This window comes from Pseudomassariella vexata (genome assembly GCF_002105095.1).
Source record: "Pseudomassariella vexata strain CBS 129021 chromosome Unknown BCR38scaffold_14, whole genome shotgun sequence".
Taxonomy (NCBI): domain Eukaryota; kingdom Fungi; phylum Ascomycota; class Sordariomycetes; order Amphisphaeriales; family Pseudomassariaceae; genus Pseudomassariella; species Pseudomassariella vexata.
The window spans coordinates 72,469-91,248 of NW_024467969.1; the positions used below are offsets into that span (position 1 = coordinate 72,469).

At 52.1% G+C, this 18,780-nt stretch overlaps 5 protein-coding genes across 5 annotated transcripts; 1 reads left to right on the forward strand and 4 right to left on the reverse strand.

The window, feature by feature from the left end:
* Positions 1-268: 268 nt before the first annotated feature.
* Positions 269-2,040, reverse strand: BCR38DRAFT_460435 (Hydroxyethylthiazole kinase family-domain-containing protein; the record flags this gene model as incomplete). Its single annotated transcript, XM_040862412.1, has 4 exons — positions 269-824; positions 891-1,484; positions 1,547-1,682; positions 1,755-2,040. The coding sequence occupies 4 exons, from the start codon at positions 2,038-2,040 to the stop codon at positions 269-271; spliced, it is 1,572 nt and encodes a 523-aa protein (XP_040711762.1).
* A 327-nt stretch (positions 2,041-2,367) lies between these two features.
* On the reverse strand, positions 2,368-4,299 carry BCR38DRAFT_412788 (uncharacterized protein; the record flags this gene model as incomplete). Its single annotated transcript, XM_040858741.1, has 2 exons — positions 2,368-4,055; positions 4,107-4,299. The coding sequence occupies 2 exons, from the start codon at positions 4,297-4,299 to the stop codon at positions 2,368-2,370; spliced, it is 1,881 nt and encodes a 626-aa protein (XP_040711763.1).
* A 1,745-nt stretch (positions 4,300-6,044) lies between these two features.
* On the forward strand, positions 6,045-11,657 carry BCR38DRAFT_488815 (U3 small nucleolar RNA-associated protein 10; the record flags this gene model as incomplete). Its single annotated transcript, XM_040864324.1, has 3 exons — positions 6,045-6,421; positions 6,473-10,694; positions 10,743-11,657. The coding sequence occupies 3 exons, from the start codon at positions 6,045-6,047 to the stop codon at positions 11,655-11,657; spliced, it is 5,514 nt and encodes a 1,837-aa protein (XP_040711764.1).
* Positions 11,658-12,354: 697 nt separating this feature from the next.
* On the reverse strand, positions 12,355-14,331 carry BCR38DRAFT_468378 (5-aminolevulinate synthase precursor; the record flags this gene model as incomplete). Its single annotated transcript, XM_040862774.1, has 3 exons — positions 12,355-13,940; positions 13,995-14,076; positions 14,140-14,331. 3 exons carry the CDS (start codon positions 14,329-14,331, stop codon positions 12,409-12,411), a joined length of 1,806 nt encoding a protein of 601 aa, XP_040711765.1. The 3' UTR covers positions 12,355-12,408.
* A 1,554-nt stretch (positions 14,332-15,885) lies between these two features.
* Positions 15,886-17,849, reverse strand: BCR38DRAFT_412791 (uncharacterized protein; the record flags this gene model as incomplete). Its single annotated transcript, XM_040858742.1, has 3 exons — positions 15,886-16,976; positions 17,097-17,615; positions 17,675-17,849. 3 exons carry the CDS (start codon positions 17,847-17,849, stop codon positions 15,886-15,888), a joined length of 1,785 nt encoding a protein of 594 aa, XP_040711766.1.
* Between the last annotated feature and the right edge of the window lie 931 nt (positions 17,850-18,780).

Here is an 18,780-nt window from a genome sequence, read left to right on the forward strand (position 1 = left end):
GCCAGGAACCGCGAATAATTCACCAATGGTTGGTTGCGTAGTGATGAATATCACGACTCGGGGAGGTGCGGGGCAGCGGATGCGGGGTGGGGTAGCGGCCGCCGAGTTTCTGTTGCCGAAGTCGCTCTCCCCTGGAACATTTGTCGACAATTAGGGTCGATTTTAAAGTAGTAACATCGTGCGTTGCGTTGGAAGTTCAGATCAGCCATGTAGATGCACTACATGGTTACGAACAATGTATAGCATAGCTGTACTCTGTCGCAACTGTTTACTCGAGTACCGAAACCTTGGCCCTCTCCAACCACACCAAATCCCCCTTAACAGTGGCTTTCCGAATATTATACAGCTCGTCAAGGAAGGCCGGGACGAACGTGCCAGGTCCTTTGACATCTTGTCGCTCGGCAGCCAATTCCGCCGCAATCTCATAATGCAGCAGTCCCGCGATGGTGGCCGCCAACTTGTCCTCAGGGTATGCCGCAACCATGGCCGAGATGGTGGTCGCTAGGCAACATCCAGTCCCTGTCACCATGCCCAGATACTCGTGCCCGTTTTCGACCTTGAAAACCTTGGTTCCGGCGGTGACGAGGTCTGTTTTTCCTGTCATGACGACGATTACCGCTCTCATGACAGCTAGGTCCTTGACGACATTGCCGAGCTTTGTGAGATCGGTATCTCCTGCTGTGCTGTCAACACCACGTTGCTGGAGATGAGAACCGCCAGGGGTGCAAGTGAGGACCTCGGACTGGTTTCCTTTGATGACGTCAATATAACCACCACCGAGTATAGTCTTCGTTGCCGATCTTCTAACTTCAGTTGCGCCGGCCCTGATGTAATCATCAGCATCAATTTACAAGATGATCAAACTTAGACATTTCTTCGAGATGACTTACCCAACTGGGTCGAAGACCACCGGCTGCCCAGCGTCGTTGTATGCCTTGAGCGCTATCATGTAGTTCGTCAACCCATCCGGGGTCACAGTGCCCATATTGACGACGAGCGCACCGCCCAGAGCCGCAAGGTCTTTCGCCTCCTCCCCATAATTCGCCATGATAGGGCTAGCGCCAATGCTCAGTGCAACATTGGCCGCGATATTCTGTACGACCAAATTAGTCATGTTGTGCGAGAGCGGTTTCTTGCTGTCGACCATCTTGATGATCTTCGGAACCAAAGCCACAATATCCTCAGCTGATCTCGTCTGCTGATCCGGCTTCACAACGTTTTTTGCGAATGCCGGCGGCGACTTGACGAGTTGCAACAATTCCTTGGAGCTTGCTTCCGGATCGGCGGCCGCCATGATGGCGCTCACGATGGCAACTCCATCTAGAGCCTTCTCCTTGTAGGCGCTCTGCCACATGACGCGAGACACATTGGAGGCGTTTATACCTCCTATGCAGACGGTCTTGATCTTCGACTTGGAGGTGTGCAGGCATACGAGCATCTGTTGCAGCCCATCCACGCCGATGATGCTTTTGCTGTTCTTTTTCCTGACAGGAAATCAGCTCTTAGTTCTATCATACTGGACCCTCTGTTGAGATGATAAACTCACGTCAGAGTAGCAAACACCGTCCCAATGCCAATGTAATCAGCACCCCCCATGGCCGCCTCTTCCGTCTCTCGGAGGTTGCTCACGGTAACCCCAATGATGGCGTCTGGGCCCAGCAGCTTTCTCGCACTCGCGAGATCTGTCCATAGGTTATTAGCGCATCCACTCATCTCTCATGTCAAATTGAAAAGCTTCATTCGGAAAATCTCACCGATATCATCCTGTCCAATATGCACGCCTTCGCAGCCAACGGCGAAGGCAACGTCTATCCGATCATTGATGAGCAGAGGAACATTGTACTTCTTGGTAATTTCGTGTAGCTTGCGGCCTGTTGCGACGAGAACTCCAGTGTCGCTAGTTTTATCCCGGTATTGGACGCAGGTAACTCCACCCTTCAACGCCGACTCGACGACCTGGCAGATGTCTTTATCGCCTAGGATCGCCTTTGTCGAGTCTGTTACCAGGTACAACGAGTAGTCCACATCGGCTTTCTTCATCTTCGTGAGCGATGATTGTGTAGGAGTGCCTTCGTTGGAGTATTTACGTGCAGTGTGAAACTTGCAACATTTGGGGCCCCACCATGAAAGAATCCCGCTGTTAAGCACATCTCAGTGCAGTGGTCCAATTGTTTACGTCACCAAGTCACATATACAGGAGTAATGCATCTATACCTGAGGGAATGCCATGATTAGATGAATGTTTTTCTTTTGTTCATTGATCGTGCTACTAATAGCTTTAGGTTGCCCCTCTCTACAATAGAATCAGCCATAGACCAGCCAGGTCTGCCTTAAATCAGGGCTGTTCATCTGTATGTGATCGAGTATTCACTCGGCAGCTGTAGTAGGGGTTTTTGGTTTACTCGAGGGGTTCATCCACGAAAAGGCAGACGCACCGCCGACTGGATTGGCCGAGGTGCGGGTTGCATTAGATACTGCTCGAGTGTCGCGAGTTGCTGATGCAGTGATCGGCTTACTCTCTGTGCCACCGGTTGGAGTTCGCTCCGACTTCCATCTAAGAGCTGTACTTGGTGTGCTTTCAGCTGCTGGCTGACTCTTGCGCCGTTGTTCGCCGCTGCTTCTGGGCGGCGGAGGTGGCTCGTAAGCTGCACCAGTTCGAGCAGATGAAGAAGAGCTGGGCTTGCTAGGCTTCAAGACCTTCATGTTCCGTCCACGGCCCGCGGGCTGATATCCGCTCAATGGCGCATTCTCTTTCTGATCATGGCCATTTGCTGCCGAGCCCTGCCGCCAAGATGTCCAAATAGCACCAGTCGTTGAATCTCGACGAGCACCATCGCCTGAAGTCTCAGTGTATGTGTCGCTTGATGCCACTTGCTCCTTGGAGCTCACGTCCGAGCCGCTGGTTTCCTTGAAGTGCTTCTCTCCCTCCCCACCACTCTCTGACATGGTACTAAGTCCACGCTCCGCTGGGGGTCTGACGGGTGCCTCGGAGGTGGGAGACAGCAGTTCTTGCGAGTCGGGATCTATGTCGGATTCCTTCCTGTCTACACCGTTGGTCGACTTGGCTACTGTTGGTTGTTTTGGCTCCCCGAAGACAAAAGAGCGAGCGTTAGCATTCAGCTTCGGCTTTTCGGGGAAAATGGCTATTGTACGAATATTCTTGAAAGTGGCATTGTCCTCGGGGCGCACGAAAGGTACCGATAGCTTCTCTCGCTCAGTCCCATACAGCGTCATGCGATTTTGTGAGAAGAGAATGTCGGCCGAGTGTTCACGCAACGTCTCGCTGCCCAGGAAGATGCGAATGCATTTCTTTGACTCCGCAATGTCTGGTTGATCAAAACCAGCCACCTCGAAGTTCGCTATGAGGCTAGGCATCTGGGGTGCAGGGCTTGTGCCTCGAGAGCTTGTGGAAGCAACAGTGGCTTCGGCCAGGTATACAGGTAGTCGAATTCGGTGAACCCCGTCGAGATCTTTGTGGACCGCGTCTGCCAAGTCCAGCTCCTTGACCAGGGAAAACTCTAGCACCGACCTCTGTGAACCTGTGCAAATATCCGCGTACAGGAGGGTATCGTGTGCGAAGTTTGGCGTTAGCCAGCAGCGGATGATGGAAGGTACAGACCCTAAGATGAACAAGCCCGGGGGCGGCTCTGGCATGCTGATAGGCGAGTCCTCATCAGTCCCAGCAGTGGCAAAGTTGGTGTCGAGTCCAAGGCTGCTAGCCCGGCCAGAAGCCACAGAGTGGTGCGAGTGAAGCGAGTGGACCGAATGGCCAGCCGAGCTGTGTCTACCGTCCGACTTGTGCGACAGTGTTCGCTCCATCATGTTGCCCATGCCGCTTCCTGGTCGGATAGGACCAAAGTCGCCCGAGTGTCGACCATTTTGCGCCCAACTGGAGCCTTGCAAGGCGCTCTCGTCGAATCGAACACTGTTGGCTCTGGAAGCGGCGCCGCGTCTCGCCGGCTCATCTTCAGGCTCCAGGTGTAGGCTGCCCAGGAGATTCTGGCCCTGCTCCTCAAAGTCATCAAACATCTCGGTGGGAGGCATCTGGATGGGACCTGAATAACTACTGTTAGATACATTACACTAACAAAGACAAGGATACACACCGTGCTGTGGAGTGCCACCGAGTGCGCTGGGAAATGGCGAGTTCCAAACCGATTTCAGAGCCGCATCGTCCGCCTGCCGCTTCTCAAGACGCGACAGTCTCTCAGCATGGTTGTTCTGGACAAGGTGGAGTTGCTTCACGTCCATTTGGACACTGTAGAATTCTTCGCGGGTGACAGGGAAGCGCGAATCCATGCCCGATCCCCGATGACCTGTACGCAGTGTGCTGACTCGAAGACTCAGTCCAGTGTGAGAGTGGTGGTGGTGATAATGCTTCTTGTTGTGTCTTCGAAGAAAGCAGGTACTCGGAGGTGCGCGAGGAATTACAATTATGGAGCGTTACGGGCTGCGCTCAAGGCTTTGAACGGGGGTAGGCACCTTGTTGTTGCCCATCGACTTTGTGGCGTGACCGTAGCTGTCAAAACTTGGTACTTTATTCCACCTCCTGTGTTTGGGTCGACCTCAATCTCTAGGACTCAGTTGATGAGGTCCACCACCCCCACCTCATCGCAGCAGACCAAGAGGTCCTGAGCGACAGCGACGTACTACCTGCGTCGAGCCTTGATGTACAACAGTGGAATATGAGAGTGCTTGAGGTTCTCGATGTCGGACAGCACGTAGTTCAAAGGATATCCTTTTTGTCTCAGGTAGAAGCATGCAGATGTGATCTTCTCTGGTGGTCCCAGGGAGGTATGCCTACTCGTGGAGACGAACGTTGGATGGGTTACTTCGAGCTATGTATGCAAGACCGTAGCGAATGGAAATGAAGGTATAGACCGAAACTGTATTGATTATGGGCTGGTTTGGCTGAAGTGACGTCTTGGAGCTGTGGTTAAGTTGTGTTCGAGTGAACGTAGTGGCTTCGGAACTGAACGTTTCGTAGCGGAGGGCGACGGAGTGATCTGGAAAGAGAAACCGGTTGACGAGATAAGTGGGTGGATGAATAAGTCGGTAAGGGTCGAAACCAGTAATGGATTTGATTCGAGGAAGGAATCGGCCGCGTGCGTACCCGTGTTCAAGTCAATAGGCACTTTGTTGGCTGGTAGATTGATGATGATGACTTTCTAACAATGTAAGGAAGTTTGATGCACTCCGGCCCATCTTTCCACTTCACGCTGTTCTCCCGACGTTTTCACAGGCCGTCCAACCGTTCAACGTTGCACGGACCTCAAAGGGATCCGCTGAAGCCTGCAGTCGATTCGAGCAGAACCCTTGGACTTGGTACGTGGGGGCAGTTGATGCACCAAAAGGTGTGATCACGCCTGCCGATTAGATTTGGGGACTGACATGGAATTGTCACAATGCATCAAGTCATGTATGCTGATGGCAAATCAGTCTCATGGAGTGACCTTGCTTATTACAGACACACCTACTTATTTACTTAGGTGAGGACCCAAGCGGAGACTTCAAAGTCTGAACAGGTAGTCAGTCTACTTCCCATAAATCATGAAGTGGTCTTCCGCTTCTTGGAATTCCAGGAAGCTGCTATGACTTCTGAACATACTGAAAGCTAGGCCTAGATGAATTTTACCACTGGTTCTTATGCCTACATCCATTCCTATCCAAGTCTATTACGGTACGAAGCATTCCAGTAAGATGGGTATTTGCATCAAAAGTTCCTTCCTTTGAACTCTGAAAACAATTCCCAATATCAAATGGATTGCAATGACATCGAGGCCCAGCTTAAGTTCAATGCCCGTACTGCATGCCCCTCATTGTGGGGAAGGCTTATCGCTATCGGTCACTGGTACATAACTGGCCCCCTTCTGCACTAGCAATTCAAGATCCACTTAAATTTTAAAAGTTCTTGCAAATCGTGTAGTTTTCGGCGCAAAGCTTCAAGTTGAGCAGACCTCCTACATTTGTTTGTTGTTCCAGATCGATACCCTCAACCGGCGCCAGATGGGATCCCCGAGACTTAACATATAAGAACTCCCAAGATGACGACGGCTCTTGCCGCGCAACTTGCGCAGATCAATTCTAATATCAAGGAAGCTGTCGACCTCAAAGCTCAGAAGGCCGCCCATTCCAAGTCATTGATATTTGAGCCGAGGATTGCAGCTACACAAAACTTCCAGACGCTCTATAGTATATGTCGTGAAGGATTCGACGACTTGTGCCGTCTCGATGCCCATTTTGTCTCGTTTGGCACCACGATATTCAGCGAACAGAGCCGGGATGAGGACCGCAGCCAAATGACCCAGGACGAAAATGCAGAGCTGGACAAGAAGATAGAGTCATTTCTGCGCTTGGTCGGTAGCCGGTTGAGACTGAGTCCCGCCATAAAAGCTCTCGAATGGCTCATTCGCAGGTTTAGGTCAGTCTCTTTGCAGCTTGGGTTTGCGACACTATACTAAGCTCTCTTTAGGATTCACCAATACAATACGGCCATGCTTATAGCGACATTCCTCCCGTACCACTCATTACCGGCCTTTACGACGCTTTTGGATATCTTGCCATCCACGCTTCCCGCCGAATTCCGATTTCTAGATCCTTACAAACGATCATTGACACAGCCTCCGCGATCTGTTCTCGTCCACCGAGCCACTCATCACCCCGAATTTATGTCGGTCATATCCCAGTATACCTTGCAATCATGCAGAAGTCAGCAGCATTATCCTGTCTTAATATCCTTCTGGGCTAGCATCATGCTCGAGGCAGTAACCGGCATGTTGGATATGATGCGATCTGGACGTCGTAGCGTACAGAAGAGCAACGACCAGGCGCTCTTACACCAGATTGGACCTGTACTAAGCGAGGCTTTGGTGATGGACAAAGTATCCGATCTACAGATTGCCGCTTACATGATCACCGTAGCGTATGTCTCGCATGGAGATCTCGACGATGCTGTTATCACAGCGTTGATGGACCAGGTGGTTGAGGGTTGGACCCCTTCCACTGTTCGCCCTGGACTTGTCTGCTTGTCTATTCTCGCCCATCATCGGTCGGCTAAGCAGACGTCTAGAAAAACTACCAAGGCATTGCTTAAGATTTCGGGACTCTCTGACATGCTAGTGGTCATAGGAAAGGAGCACACGGTGGAAAAACTCGCCTATGGTTTCTGTGTGGCCTTGGTGGATAGGCTGGTTAGGAAAGGCGAGGCAAATGGGCTGCCCATCGTCGAATCGGTCATCTCGAAACAAATCCTCAGTGAGCAACAGCTCGGCTTTGTCGTCAAGTCTCTGATATTAGCTGCTCACAAAACCGAAGATGATGTTGATGATGAGGGTCGGGCCAGGAAAGCCCTTGCATCAACTATCGTGAGACTGTCTCAAGCAGCTGGAGACACGGGACGAGTATTTGCGAAGACCATCGAAGACACCGGATTTGACGTTGAAGAACTGGAAATGAAGCTGGGTACTGCGATCCGACCAAAATTGATCGCGTCACAAACGCAGCCTGAAGCGATGGACGAAGACCTAGAGATCGCCATAACGACTGAAGATTTCAGCTCGGGATTTGAGCGTCTCAACAATCCTCCAGAAACACATCTGGATTCTTGTCTTTCGTCGTCCCCGCCCGACATTTTTACGGACCTCTGCTCGCTTTACCTGACTGCGTGCAATAGTCCAGAAAACTTGACAGCTTTCGAAACGGTTGCATCACTCCAGAGCAGTCAGGCAACTAACGGTACATTCTTCTTCACATTCTTCATGCGAATCTGGTGTAGTCCTCGGTATCCAGCATTGGCACGGAGGAGCGCCTTACAGATGGTGAAAGAGCGCCTTAAGTCGGCAGATTGCACAACTATTGACTTCCAGGCCATGGTACCTTACTGTATCGCTGCTCTCAGTGATCCCTCGAAAAAGGTTCGCCGGGCTGCCGCAGATCTAGTCGCTGTTATAGATGCACTATGTGAACAACATGACGGCAGAACACGAATAACTTGGGGTCTCGAGAAACTCTATAACGCTACGGAATCTACTGAACGGATGAGTACAGAGACAGCCCGCAAAATGCTTCAAAACGTGGTCGTACCGAGCTTGGAGGAATGTGTGTTGAATGCTGATCACATACACGCCGTGGTCCAAAACGCTTTGAATAGTAGCTCGAGGGCCTCTGTCGACGGAAGTGGCAAGGACAGAAAAGGCCATCTCTCACATGGGACGCGATTGTCGGTATTTGCTTTCTTAGCCGCCCACGTCATTCAAACACCTCTTATAATCGTTAAACTACGGTTATTGAAGGCCATGAATCAAGTGAAAGGCGTATCGGGGACTACTCGTACGGAGCTGTTGCTACCACTGCTGCAATGGTGGGTGTCTCTGCCTACAGAGACAATTGACAGCATTTGCATTGCAGAGGATATTGAGCAGTCAACAATGGATGAGGCAGTCATGGATATACTTCTGCCCAACGAAAGGGCCGGACTAGACTTTCTCCTGGAAGTGGTTCAGAAGCCAGAAATGAACTCACGACCAGCTTTCGTACGAGCCGCATTTGGGCGCATTAAAAAAATGTGGTCCTCGATGAAGCTGGATGCGAAACATAATGTAGCTGAAAAGTTACTGGAATTGACTCTGGAGGACCCTTCAGGAGATGTCAGCGCGGTTTCTGCGGAGGCTGCCGATCTTCTCAAAAACGTTGAGCTCACCACAGACATACTGTTGGTTTTCCTGGAGTCATTGGAAAGCGCAGCCAAGTTAGCGGTGGAATTTCCTTCGACCAAACGACGACGGTTGAGCTCATCGGAAAACATGCAAACCGACTTACCTCCAAGCAAGCGACGGAGATCAAGCTCATCTGCGTCAAAGCCGACGGAATCTCTATCTCCCTCTCACAAGCAAAACCGGACAAGCTCACTGGAGGTGGATGGGCCCGTTGCCACCCAGCTTCCTCTAAAAGTGATCCAGGCTTTGAAGCAAGTCACTTTCATCCTACAGATTGTTGAAGGATCCGAACCCGCAAAGCACCCGCAGTTGCTTAACGCGTTATTCAATACCCTGTCCGAACTTCAGCACTTCCGAGCTCTTCTCGGCTCTGAACATGGGTACCTTCAAAAGCTTGTACTTGACAGTTTATTGGCCATGATGCCGGCTTACGAGAACGACAAGAGTCTCAAAATTGATGGGTCTGGTGGGTATGGAGATCTGCTGGTGACTTGCATCCAGAAGTCCTCCAGTCCTGCGGTCCAGAAGACTGCACTCCTCCTCGTGGCAAGGCTCGCGAATGTGGCTCCAGATCTGGTGCTCAATAGTGTGATGCCCATCTTCACGTTCATGGGAAGCTCCGTTCTTCGCCAGAGCGATGACTACTCCGCGCATGTCATCAACCAGACTGTGGAACAGGTTGTGCCGCCACTGATTGCATCGCTGCGAAAAGGCAAGAGAAGTCCGGTCGCAGGTGCCTCTGAGATCCTACTGAGCTTCGTCACCGCCTTTGAGCACATCCCGTCCCATCGGAGACTTGGCTTGTTTGTCTCTCTTGTCAAGACTGCTGGAGCGGAGGACTTCCTCTTCGCACTATTGGCAATGCTGGTTAACAAATATGGCTTCACAGGTGAGGTGCTGAGGTTTGCGGGCGAAGTATTCAACTACTTTGAAGTCGAAGTCCAGTTCCAGTCGTTGATCAAGCATGTAAGCCTGATTGGGGACATTTTCCAATCAAAGCGTACGCTTTCTACCGTGCTGCTCGGTGCGGGCGAAGATAACAAGCAGGATCCGCAAAAGATCGCGCTATCTCAATTGAACATGCTGCCGCATCTTTTGTCCAGCAGGAAGCTGACAGCCCACGTCAGTACATTGGCCGAACGAGACGATATGGACGCTGCCAAGATTCGTGAGCTATACGCCAGCCTCCTGAAGGATATTCTATCCTTGGCAGAGACTCTGAAGCCATACAAGGCGCTCCATAGTCGGTGTGGCGATGCAGTTTCCAAAATGCTCAACTTGTTGTCTATTGGCGAATTCATCAAGTCGGTTGAGACCTTGTTGGATAGGCCAGACGCTGTGGTCCGACGCAAGGTTCTTCGCGCCCTCCAGGATCGAATCGATCAGGAGCGACAAGCCAATGCAGCCGCGAGATCCGCACTTTTGGCCTTCCTTCCACAGCTTACGGCCATTATCAGGGCTTCTGATGACATGCCGTACAAGCATATTGCGGTCGAGTGTGTCGACAAGATCGCCGAGAAGTTCGGCAAGAAGGACCCAGAAGCCGTCACGGCTGCAGCGGAGACTATTGCCGGTGACCAGTGCCTTGGCCAGTCTGACGTTCGGCTGCGTATCATGGCGCTGTGCTGCCTAGCATCACTTGTGGATGTGTTGCAGGATGGAATTGTTCAGATTTTGCCAATCGCCATTCCAAAATGCCTTGCCTATATGAAGGAGAGTGTTGAAAACGGTAGCGCAGACGCCGAGTTGCCCAAAGCAAGCTATGCCCTCATGACAGCGCTCGCACAGCACCTCCCGTATATGGTCTCGAAATCATACTTGACACAACTACTGGCTATTTCCAGTGCTTCTGCCGAGCATAACGTGGCCGGCGAAGCTCGCATTGAATGTCTCCAGTCGCTGGCAAAGCAGCTCGACGCGAAGCTCATGTTCTCCGCCCTTGAGGCGAATTGGAGTATAGCTACAGAATCGGGATTCACAGTAAGAAGTGGCTCTTGATATTTTTTGGACATGGCTAACATAACATAGGCAACCAAAGAATACCTCGACATTCTTGGAGTGGCTATTGACAAACACACCAAATTGACTATCGCCAAGAATGGCCAGCTCTTGTCAACCATCTTCCGCGCAGCCTTTGACCTGCGCAGAGAACAGTGCACCAAGAGTAACGAAAGCTTCACTCCAGGACACCTTAGCCGCATCGAGGATACAACCAATGCCGTCGCCTTGCGCATGATCTTCAAGCTCAACGATGCTTCATTCCGCCCCATCTTCTCCCAGTTGATGGATTGGGCTGTCGCCCTTCCCGAATCCGACTCTACGGGCCGTAACCTCCGTCTGCTGAGCGTCTTCAATTTCTTGATCGCCTTCTTCGACAGCCTCAAGGCAGCTGTCACGAGCTACGCCTCCTATGTGATCGAAGCGGCCGTTGGTGTGCTACGGACCGCCAATCTGCGAAACCAGGAACAAGTCGAGTTGTGGAAGAAGGTCCTTCACACGCTGTCCAAGTGCTTCGAGCATGACAACGATGACATCAAGTTCTGGCAGGCACCGGCTCACTTTGGAGCCGTTGCCCCAGCGCTCACGGCCCAATTTGCCCACGCCGCGGCGGGCGTTGACTTGTATCAGGATTTATTCCCGGCCGTGGTCGAGTTGGCTGCAGCTGCGGACAGCCGTGACCACTGGAAGGAGCTCAACGGTGCTTTGTTGAAACACTTGCGGTCTGAGCACGCAGCGGTACGCCTAGCTGCCGTGAAGTGCGAGCAGGCTCTCTGGGAGCGACTGGGCGGCGCAGATGAGTGGCAGGACATGCTGCCTGAGACAGGACCGTATCTGAGTGAGCTGCAAGAGGATGATGACGAGGAAGTCGAGCGGGAAACGCATCGCTGGATCGTGGTTATTGAGGGCAAGATGGGGACGCAGTTGGATGGCATGTTACAATGAACGTGTCAGTGGAAGATACACTTTGGCACCGAGTGAATCCGTACATGGTTGGTGGTGGTGGATGAATGGACATACCCGAATAGAATGAGTGGTATTACTGTAGATGCATCTTTAGGTGTCCAAAATATCAATATCAAGGCAATAATTTTATACACCGAATGCCTTCATGACTGTTACTCCTACGTGACGGCTTTCGTTTCAGAGCATTTTTTGATAGACTGCACGTATCCATGACTGCGAACTGCCGTGGCATGAAGCTCCTGTCCGCCTTTCCTTTACGGCCACAACCCAGCCTCAATATATCTAGGTTAGATGATATACATTAATTCCGAGAGTAAGGGAAAGCACATGCTCGTCTCACACAACCACAGCATATCAAAGAAGTCAGTACTTGTATGTTTACAGTTCAATGAGCATATGCCAATTCTCATTAAGAGAGGGCGCTAATTGTATTTCCTGCATAGCATAGCGTGGCAGTTTGTTCGAACCCTAAAGCCTCTCAGCTCCAGCGTAACTACCATCAAGATAAGATAAAGTATAGCGTAAACCCTCAGTACATGGTACTATACTATTTTTGGTGAAAACATTTGAATCAGAAGTTCGTGATTGATCACATCGCAGAAACCCGAAATTTCGCAGGCTCGAAAGAATGTGGTTTCCCGGTCTGTTGAGCCCCTCTAGCTCCCCCCCCTCCTCCCCCCAATCCTGGCTTCCCACAACGGTCAGACAATCGTGTGAAAATAATGGAAAATCAAGCCGTGGCGCTCACAACCGGGGCCACATCCCTGCCCTCGCGCTGCAGCAGGGTATCCGTGAAGCCTGCGCCTGCGGGCCTGGAAGCGTTTATGTCAGTGACCATTTGCTGGTCGATGCCGAGCTGGGCATCAGTCCAGAGCGACTTCCCGACCCCGACAGTGTTGCTCTCGCCCACACCGATGAAGCCACCGTCAGCGGCCCACTCAGAGGTGCGCTTGATGTCCAGCTTGGACCAGATCTCGTCAATGGCCTCGACGAGCTGGTCACGATACTCCTTGGTGTGGCCGGGCGTGGGGGTGATGCGGAGACGTTCCTGGCCGACGGGCACGGTGGGGTAGTTGATGGATTGCACGTAGATCTGGTAGTCCTGGAGAAGCATGTCCGAGGCCTGTTTGGCAAGCGCAGCGTTGCCGACCAAGACGGGGATGATGTGCGACGGGTTTGGAATCACAGGAATGTCGCGGGTCTCGAGGGCTTCCTTCACAGCGCGGGTGTGAAGTTGTTGCAGTCTTCGGTCGCCCTTGTAGTTCATTTGGTATTCAATGGCCGTCTTGGCACCGGCCATAGTCGCTGGTGGCAGCGACGTGGTAAATATGAAGCCAGGGGCTACGGATCGGATCATATCCACGAATTTTGCGCTGCCAGCGATATATCCACCCACACATCCATACGCCTTGCCCAGAGTTCCAGTAATGATGTCGACACGATCCATGATGGTTCCCCGTGGTCGGCCCTGTTGATGCGCTTCAAAGTCGAGATGCTCAGCCACGCCAGCGCCCTTCGGTCCGTACATACCAACAGCATGAACTTCGTCGAGGAAAGTAATAGCGCCGTACTTGTCAGCCAGGTCCTGAATGCCCTCAATGGGGCCAATGGAGCCACACATGCTGTAAACCGACTCGTAGGCGATGATCTTGGGGGCGTGGAGTGGGAGTGATGCCAGCTTCGCCTCGAGGTCTTCAAGGTCGTTGTGCTTGAAGACGAGCTTCTTGGTGCCAGAATGACGTATGCCCTGAATCATCGAGGCATGATTCAGACTGTCGGACAGAATGACACAATCCGGCAGTTTGCTTCCCAGGGTTGCGAGCGTAGCGTCGTTTGCCACATAGCAAGAGCTGAACACCAGAGCGGCCTCCTTGGCATGCAAATCGGCAATGGTCTTCTCCAGCTCAATGGCATGTTTATTGTGGCCAGAGATGTTTCGTGTGCCTCCGGCTCCGCACCCGTATTCATCCAACGTTTCCTGCATCTTCTTAATAACCTGTGGGTTTCTGCCCATGCCCAGGTAGTCATTGGCACACCAAACGGTCACTCGATCTTCGGCGCTGTCGGTGTGGGCTCGAGGGAATTCCTTGGCGAGGCGGTTGATGTTGTTGAAGTAGCGGTAGGACTTGTCCTTGCGCTTCTTCTCGAGTTCGCCCTCGTAGAATCCGTTGTAGTCGAACTTGGAGGTTCGGTGGGCAGGCCCGCCAGGAGGGTTCGCAACGCTGGCCGGGTTCTTGGCTGGGGCCTTGGGCGGGTACTGGCCTACAGTAGGTCGTAAGTTGACATCCATAATATCATCGCGGTAGTAAGACTGACCAGTCTCGCCATGGTTGAACATTGGCCCGTCGACGGCTCTAGCTCCCTTGGAACGACTGGTATGGATCTTAGCCTTGCCCGACTTGGCCAGTCCAGCCATGTTGTGCATGCCGGCGACTGCAGCAGCACCACCCATGCCGCCGACTCGGGCAGACTGGATGGCCAGGGCCTTGCCCATGACGGGGCAGCGCTGACCGAGCAGCTGCAACTTGGAAATGGTGCCGCCGCATGGAGAGGCCTGGGGGCGAGTCGACGTCGACAGGGCGCGGAGAGTGGCCGGCGACGCCTTCTTCAAGAAGGGGCACATGGCCTTGGACTGGCGGAGTACGGCGTCCATGATGGCGGTAGGAAGTCAATTCTTCTCTGGGTTTTGGACGAAGGCGAACGTTACGTTCAAGTCAAACGCGGATTGGTGTTCGGGACTAAGTTTTGTCGACGTTGAGGCCAGTGGGGGAGGAGAATTGATCGGCCCACGGCTGTTTCAAATAATCCTGGGCCAACTCAGGACGGTCGAGGACGAGCAAAATGTTGTTGAGGGAAAGAGATGGGGTTCTCGAGGACGAGGAAGGAAATAGTAGTGTCCACTTTGGCACAATTGCTGATTACTCCGTCTCAGCACCAAGGGTTACACTAAATAGCACTAATGATATAACCGGGCGATCAGAGCAAATGCATCCAGTCGAAAGGACAGAAAGGTCCTCCGAAAGAGCGGGATTTGGTGATGCAGCTCATTTTCGGGGATAGAACAGTGAGGACCCTCCGCTATTTTGCTCTATTTTGCCCCGCCAATTCATCCTCGAGATAGGACGGCGGCGAGAAAGGCAGAGAATGTACAGGCGTAATTACCGCTTGTCTAATTGGTTGGATACATGCCATCTTATCCATAAACGGCTCCGCCCCTCGGACCACCGAGCGATTTGTTAGTTTGTCTTGTAAGCGCCAGTGACACAAGTCAAGGGCGACGCAAGGAATTCAGCGCCGTAGTCAGTCGTTGTTCGTTGTTACGGTTGAAGTGCGTCCAAACATCCAGGAAGTCTGCAACTAGGCCTCGCTTCAGGGTTTGGTTGCTGGCCATGCTCTCCTCAGTATTTGAAAAACTGGCCAAGACTTTGGCAAATACTATCGAGTCACCTCTCTCACTCCTTCACTTGGCCGGATCAGCTTCCACGACTGTGATGATAGCGTAATTTCTTGCTCAGTCAGCGGCATCTGCTAACAAGTCACTCATTATACCTCTCTTTCTCGCAAACCTTTTCATCCTCAGACTATCACCGGCACTCCTCCGCCTCCCTTCCAAACCCTTTCTCGTTCATGCGCGGATATAGCTCGGGCACCCAAATCATCCCGAAAACGAGAAACTGGGGACCCGACGATGTGGCAAGAGGGATCTAGAACTCAACAACCACCCATTCTAGCTAAGCTCATGTTGGACTTTACCCCACATATCAGACGATGATTTATTATACAAACTACCCCTACATACCACCCTAGTAGTGCGGAAACCCCGGGGTCTAAGGAATCAGGAGCAATACCGAGAATATTGCGAGACTCGAGAGGGGTAAAGTCCGGCTTCTTGCAATATACACTCGCGAGGTCTTATTACGGCGTTTGGCATCGCGCGGTCTGTGCTCAAGTATTCCAGCCATTCTGCATATACCGTTATTATCACGGGCGCGACAATAAATATCGTCGGTAAAGTAAAAGCATCGATTTTCGCGTTGCCTTTCTATCTGTCTACATGTCTACATGTCTGTCTGCCTGTCCTGTCGATCTCTACATCCTGCGGCGTGACCATATCAGTCCAGAGTAGTTAGGTATTCGTAGTGACTAATCAAGTGCTGCCCATTACGCCCGCCATCATCTCCTCACTCCTCGGCACTAGCCCAGCCGCCTAGTCCTCCTCGCCCTCCGCATCAAGGTCGTCCTGCTCCTCCCCCCTCCCCGTCTCGCCAAGGCCCTCCCGGCGAAGGCGCTCCTGCTCCTCAAGAATCACCTCCTCCTCGTAGATATGATCCCTCAGGCGCTCCATCTCGACCTCCGCAGAGTGGGGCCCCGAGGGGTTGGTATCATCCACGTAAAACGTGGTCCACTGCTGGAGTTCATTGACCAGATTCCGCATCTCATTAGGGCGGCCGCAGACGAGGAATTCCCAGTCGGCGCCGCCCTTTGTTCCTTTCCTTCGGGGCAGGATATTGACCATACCTTCGGTCGTCAGCCAGGGCTTGCGGACGAAGCGAGGGCTGCCGTCGTTTTCACTTCCAGCACCAGTTCCGGTTCCGGGGATGCCAAAGTCGAGATCAGCGCCATAAGCCACCAGGGAATCGATTCTGACACCTGTGGTTTCGGATTTGGACGCCTTCGTAGCGGCCAAGGTGGCATCGAGCGGGTGGGCGAGTTCGCCGAGCACTGCGACACGGCCGCCCAAAGAGGAAGGCGTGATGCCCTTGAGCGCGTGTCGAATGTGGTAGGCGCAAGTAGCAATTAAGGCCGTGGTTATCTTAGGAAGCTCGTGGTCGTCGCTAGTGGGTTGAAAAAAGTTTCCAATTGGACGGCGGAGGGCAGCTGTGGTAAACATGTTGCCGAAGAAGGCATCTGCGCCTGGTCCTGGTAGATAGCGGCGCGCATCGACGGCAGTGCTGAAGTGGGACAAGTTCAGGTTATGGTGGCGAGGGGTGTTGGCGATACGTTTGCATCTCGATCGGAGGATCGAGATCCAGAAAAGTGCTGAGATGCAGTCCGTCTGGGACAGGAAGGAGTTCTCGTTGAATCGGGGGTCGGTGGCCTTGAGCGACACGGTGCAGTCGTTCCTAAGCCTCTCAATGGTGGCTGCGGACATTGTGAAGATGCCAGTAGTAACTGGACCTTTGAGCGGCATCTGTTCGATGTCGAAGTCCCACTCAGGCGTGATCATGGAAGGCACGAACTGTCTGACGCCGGGAATCATGTACTCAAGCGTCTTTGCCTGGTATTCAGTGATTTCATCTGGTAGCTTCTAGTTATTACCTGGAACAAAGTGCGGCTTCGCCGATGTTCCACGGGATATACAGTGCTATCCCATGGAATTAGAAGTGCAATCCCGTGGAACGAAGCGAGATGGCGTACCTTGCGGGCCAATATCGCCTCGGCATCCAGCAGCGAATTTGTCCAGGAACAGCTTAATCGAGGTGCCGTCAGCAATGGACTGCTGAAAGGCAAAGCAAAGAATCAGTCCGCCACCATTAATATCCTCGAGGAAGTTGGCTTGGAGCGTGAAAGCCGGACGCCAGTCGCTATTCTTGAATTCGGGGGCCGCGCAGTACTTCTCCTTGGATAAGTGGGATACGGGCATCCGCTTGACACAAAGCTGTCGGTACGAGTTGCCGAACTCATCTCGCGGGTGCGTACGAATCTTGAAGATGTCGGTCGTGACAGCACGTAGGTCTGGGGTGTCGCCGTACCGCAGCTGGACCACATCGTTGCGGATCAGGTCCCTGCCTGGACCGACGGTGCCCGTCAGGAAGGGGTAGTGCTTAAACGCCACCTCGAGGCCGCGGCGGAGGGCGATGGCGGTGTCGTTCTTACGGCCCTGTGAGAGGTCGGGGAAATCGAAGATAAACATACGGCGTACATACTTACGGCTAACTATGGACAGGGGTGAGCAATAGTGCAAACTTCAGATATCTTGCAGACCATGGACATACCCGATTGATCGATGTCCGACAGTGGGTGCTCCAGCTTGAGGAAGCGCTCCTGGACAGAAAGGGGGTCACCCGGAATAAGTTCGTCCATTTTGGTCTGCAAGATACCCATCTTCCCGTCTGGCTGGAGTTGTTGCCACGGGGCCTTATTGCTCAGGTGGACTTTGAAGTCAGCCATGATGGCGCTGGTTTTGTAAATATGTATGTCGTAGGGAGGCAAAGGGAAAGCGCGATTCGCTTAAAGAAGAAGCACCTTGTTGTTCTCAATTGTCAGGTACGCAAGTGAATGGAACCAATGTTGTTAAATAGAAGCAATCGTGGATGAATAACCTGATGGAATAACGTGAAAACATTGGCTAGAAGCAAACTCGCTACATATTCGAGTAAACTTGGAATAACAATGTAACTGTCTTCCTTGTAAGTGAAAAGTACACCGGAATTATAGTCAGCAACAGCCCAGTTATCATCTGGTATATTTATTTAACGGACTGATAGAGTAACATAGGAGTTCTCCTGTAGGATAGTTTTAGAGATAGTACACTAGTATAGAAGTATCTATCACGACAGCTAGGAAACTCTATTGTATATAAGGCAATACTTTGATTTAAATATATCTTTCAAGTCTCGCGGGATTACACGTCATCTACGATTAACTACGCCTTGGTGTTGTGACAATATTTCAGTTCTCAAGTATGGCCTCGCAACACAGTAATTGCCCCTTTCCGGCATCGACATCTTCTGTTTGTTAGCCACCACAAAGATGACAATACTTGACGATGGTGTCAAGTCTGACTTGCAATTGTGCTCCTCTCTGTAAGACACATTAACGCGTACCATCTGAGTACCGCACTCCAGGTTGAGCACTCGTCCAAGTCCAATCTGGCCATGGCCATTGTCGCATGCAGCGCCTGCAATGGCTTTCCACGACGATAGCAGCCCATCCCCTATGGATAAGAGGGGGTTCGTATAGCCTGGCAATAAGTGCCCCAATCCATTTTACCAATATGGCTAAATAGACCCCACTATGAAGATATGTCAGATTCTCCAGAAACCACCATGGGAACCGTCCGGAACTGCCACTCCCTCGATGACTCTGCTCTTGAGAGTGG